A 4,605-nucleotide genomic window follows, 5' to 3' on the forward strand; every position below is an offset into this window, starting at 1 on the left:
ATTAAACGCATCAAAATAAGAATCCAGAATCTTGTCATCCAGCCAACGCCCAGCTTTCCATACAGAGTCATTAGCATTATTAAGCTGCGCTCTTAACTTAAGTACCTTCTTATTTTACTCTTAATTATCTTCTTCACAAATATTTAATTTCTGAATAAAAGCATCAGCCGTGGCATTTTTCTCCATAATTAGAGATTGGAGAGACTGATTTTCCCCTATAATTTGATTTAAAGTACCTTTACATGAATTCAAACTATTTTTCAACAACATATTATCTTTTAAAATAGAGTCTCTTTCTTCAGTGATGACATCTTGGGCGTGTAAAGAGTCGTTCATTGCAGCTCGACTAATACCTTTCACCTCCAACAGTTTATTTTCGAGAGATAAAATGTCTGATTTGCCGGTTTCAACCAAAGACTCGAGATGATAATGCTCGAAGTTTCGTCAAGTTTTGACGTGACAACGTCTAAATTAGGTTGCGGCTCGGAGTCACTCATGAAAAAGTGTAACGCCCGGTAACGTTACGATGCCCGTCTAGTGGGTCCGCCGCACGGGATCCGCACGGGATAAAGCAGATAACTGTGGGTCCGCCGCACGGAATAAAGCAGATAACTATGTTTATTCGTGAAAATGTGGAGTGCTTAGATTCGTCATTTACAACAACTACAACAATAAAGGTAAATAATTGTACACTGATATTTCATTATCGTAAACTATGATTGATTGATTAATTGTTAGATTGACACAAAAGTTGAGAAACTGAGTTTATAGGTTATGTCATACTATTGACAAATGTTGATAGTGTTAAGTAAATAATTAGTTTAAATCACTCTGCAATCAATCGTAATTCAGTCGATTGAGAAGAAACAGCGCGAATTGCTAGTCAAACATTTAAAATAACAAATTATAACCTCTAACCTGTCATAACAGTGCGACCAAACAAACGAACTAAACCGACCGATCACCACGCGCGGAGTTAGAATTTAACTGTGTTTAGCAAGAATTTCAAATTCCAATTTTAGTAAATGTTTTATTCAACTTTACCATTTAAAATAAAAAAATTTAATTAATTTCAAATTATGTACAATGTTTTAGTAAACAAAATATATTTCTATAGTTAAAATTTGTGCAATTCTTATTTTCATTCAATTCCTTGTTCCTATTGTGCAATTTAATAATATTCATATCAATAAATATTCTACCGAGAAAAAGACGTTGTCACGTAAAATCTTCGCCCGTAAAACCGACTTTACAGGCAACCATAATTTTTTTTAATAAGTTGGGAGACACCCGTTTCCAATTCCTGCAGTCTAGGGTCCGGACAATTAGCTTGCAATTTTTTCCAATTTAGGCAGAGTTCGGAGACAATGTTTGCAAGATTGTTTGTAGTATTTAATACACTTTCCAAATTTTCACAAGCTAACTTTGCACGAGTTACCACCATTGTCAATTTATGGTAAAACGAAATCAGAAGAAAACAAAAAAATAAATGTGCCTATTAAAAACACTATTATTACAGTCAGGAAGGAATACCGGATTTCCAAGTACTCCTGAAAAAGAACATTGGCAATCAGCAATGTAGTAAGGTTGCCGCCCATAAAATGCAGGCGCAAGTGAAACCGCGCCGTAATCGGACAGGTGGCTAGGCTATCGCGCTGTAGCTGCAGGTAATGTAGACTCTGACTTGATTGCGTGCGAGAGGAATGCGGCAGCCATTGCTGGGGCGCTTCTCCGTCACCGTCTACGACCCCAACCGAAAACATCGGTTGTGTCAACATTGACAGCCCAACCCACTGAATAGACCTCTTCATATCATAATATCAATATCATAATATCACTATTACACTATTTGTAGCCTATTCAACACATTTATTTTTTTAATAAGTAGTTTTATTTCTGGAGTAAACTTCATGACGAACACTTGATACTTGGTAATTGGCAATAAAAAACACAATTTCAAATTGAACTTTTATTATTATGTAAACATAAACCAGAATAAGTTGTGAAATACATGAAATATATTGATAATACATTATAATAAATATGTCGATAATATAATATAATAGTTGGTGTATAATAAAAAAAAAAATAATAAACAGAGTATTTTTGTTAAATATTTTATAAACACTAAAGTGAGGAGTGGTAATTTACAGTACGGTATTTGCCGAATACATAATACATTATTTAAGTTAAAAGTTACAAGTTGATATTTGAGGAAGTTGATTCTATTTGATTTCTAACATAAAAAAGGGAAAACAGCAGGAAAGTTTGCTATTATATATGTATATATATATATATATATATATATATATATTTCTCTGTATTAGTCTGTACGTTTATTATAAGAGTCGTTATTATAAGAGGTTGGTAGGCCTGGTCCTACACTAATTGCTGTGTGGTATTTCGCTGCTTATTTAATTTTATATATTTAAATAATACGATCCGAGTGCGGAGTTTAAACGAATTCAGCGTTTACTTGAACTGTGCCCGCGGCCGTCCGGCGCCACTAAATACTCTGGATTACCGCAAGTAGTAATGCTTGTCAGGATTGGCGTTATCAGTAAAGTGTCTATTCTTGGAAATATCGGCATGAATGGGTACCTGCAGACACGCAACGCTCAGTCGGCGCATGCGCACTAGAGTCTTCCAGCAGGCTGCCGCCGCAGGAAATTCCCCTGCCGTACTGTAGACCTCTGACTTGTTTTGCGTGCGAGGGGACACAGTGGTGAGGGGGAAGTTCCGCTCCGCGATTGGGCCAAATAGGTCGTTGCCTAGCAACCGCACGTACTATTCATGATGTTTGTGTACGGCGCCACGGAAAGTCACTGCGCTAGCGCTATTACACGCTCAGTAGCTACTAGTTAGTTGTGAGAATGGCGTCGGTGCGTAAAAGAGGACAGACTGTGCATAGTGAAGCAAGAGAAGTAATAAGGAGAGTGATAAGTAAGTGACGAAGAAGCGAGAACTGGTAATTTGCAGCACTTAATGAAACAGAGCAATTTGCGAGTCAAGAATTACATTGGTGTTTCGGTGAGGACAATTTCTAGCATTAGAAAGGAAGGAGATGCAGCTGGAGAGACACCTTTAACTACGCCTGGTAAGAAAAGGCCGTACTCGGAGGAGAAGAAATTTCATATGGATGATTTTGATAGAAGAGTCGTTCGAGATGTGGTGAGTGACTTTTATTTAGTGAGGAAGAAAGTGCCCACTGTTCCTAAACTGTTAATTGCTTTAAAAGAAAAACTTGACTTCCCTTGGAAAGAAGAAACCCTACGAAGACTCCTGCACCAAATGGGATTTAAGTGGAAACGGTGTAACAAACTAAGAAAAATTCTTATCGAGCGGCCAGACATAGTTAATTGGCGTGCTCGTTATTTGAGAGATATCCAACGGTTTCGACAAGAAAAAAGACCAATATTTTACATTGATGAGACATGGGTGGACAACAATTTGACATTCGGGAAGTGCTGGAGTAGTGATGAAGTGCCTGGTGTGTTGACGAACACAAGTTCATCCAACAGACTGATTGTTGTAAACGCGGGTTCTACAGATGGATTTCTTAAAGGGGCTGCTCTAATTTTTAGGGCGGGTAAAGCGACGGGGGATTACCACGGACAAATGAATGGTAATAATTTTGAGAAATGGGCTGAAGAAAAACTCCTGCCTAACCTTACAGAAAAAAAGTGTTATTGTAATGGACAATGCACCCTATCATTGCCATCAAGAAAATAAGGTGCCAACAAAGTACGCTGTGAAAAAGGAAATGATAGACTGGCTGCAGAGTAACAACATACAATGCTCAGCAGATATGAAAAAGTTTCAGTTGTACGAGCTGATAGAAAAGCGCAAACCTAAAGAAAAAGTGTATCGCATCGACGTGGCGTTGAAGAGGCGAGGCCATGCGGTTCTCAGATTACCACCCTACATGTGTGAATTAAACCCAATTAAGCCGGCCTGGGCTAAAATCAAGAGAGTGGTGAAAGGAAACAACATAAGAGGAGACCTGTCACTAACGAAACTGGAAGAGGCAACACGAGAAGCGCAAAGTTCTGCTAGCAAGATCGACTGGGAAGGCTTCACAAACCACACCTTGAAGCTAGAACAACACTACTGGGAACAGGACGGCTTGATGGAAGATACCATCGACAAATTCGTGATTGAGTTGGGCGGAATGGACAGCAGTGACAGTGAAGTGTCAGATGACAGTGAGGAAGAAATATCTGACAGTGAACTGGCTCAACCTCTTCCAAGTACAAGTGATGATTAAATTGTAAGTCGTAAAATAGCACATTATTTATATATATATATATATATATATATATATATATATATATATATATATTCTCATTATCTCATCAGATGCACAATTAGTGCACTTTAATGTTTAATAGATTCCAGACGCTACACTAATAGTATTGTGAACGATTGTGAACTGGAGCTAAACTCAATATTAATATTAATATCAATGTATAAATTTTCAAACGATTTCTTGGCTTAAAATATGCTTATTATCATTTAAGATAGAAGCTGTTTGATAGTGCGTCAAGTATTATTAAGAATCGTTCAAAACTAAACAGGCACCACAAGTAGATTGATTCAATAATT

General features: G+C 37.4%; 1 protein-coding gene across 1 annotated transcript; it reads left to right on the forward strand.

Moving 5' to 3' along the window:
* The first annotated feature begins 2,985 nt into the window (after positions 1–2,985).
* Positions 2,986–3,732, forward strand: LOC124371684. Its single transcript, XM_046830020.1, has one exon. The coding sequence runs from the start codon at positions 2,986–2,988 to the stop codon at positions 3,730–3,732; it is 747 nt and encodes a 248-aa protein (XP_046685976.1).
* The last annotated feature ends 873 nt before the right edge of the window (positions 3,733–4,605 follow it).

This window comes from Homalodisca vitripennis, unplaced genomic scaffold (assembly GCF_021130785.1).
Source record: "Homalodisca vitripennis isolate AUS2020 unplaced genomic scaffold, UT_GWSS_2.1 ScUCBcl_1812;HRSCAF=5906, whole genome shotgun sequence".
NCBI lineage: Eukaryota > Metazoa > Arthropoda > Insecta > Hemiptera > Cicadellidae > Homalodisca > Homalodisca vitripennis.

Coding starts and splice junctions, on each gene's coding strand:
- LOC124371684 (XM_046830020.1), top strand. CDS start 2,986: ATGAAACAGAGCAATTTGCGAGTCAAGAATTACATTGGTGTTTCGGTG.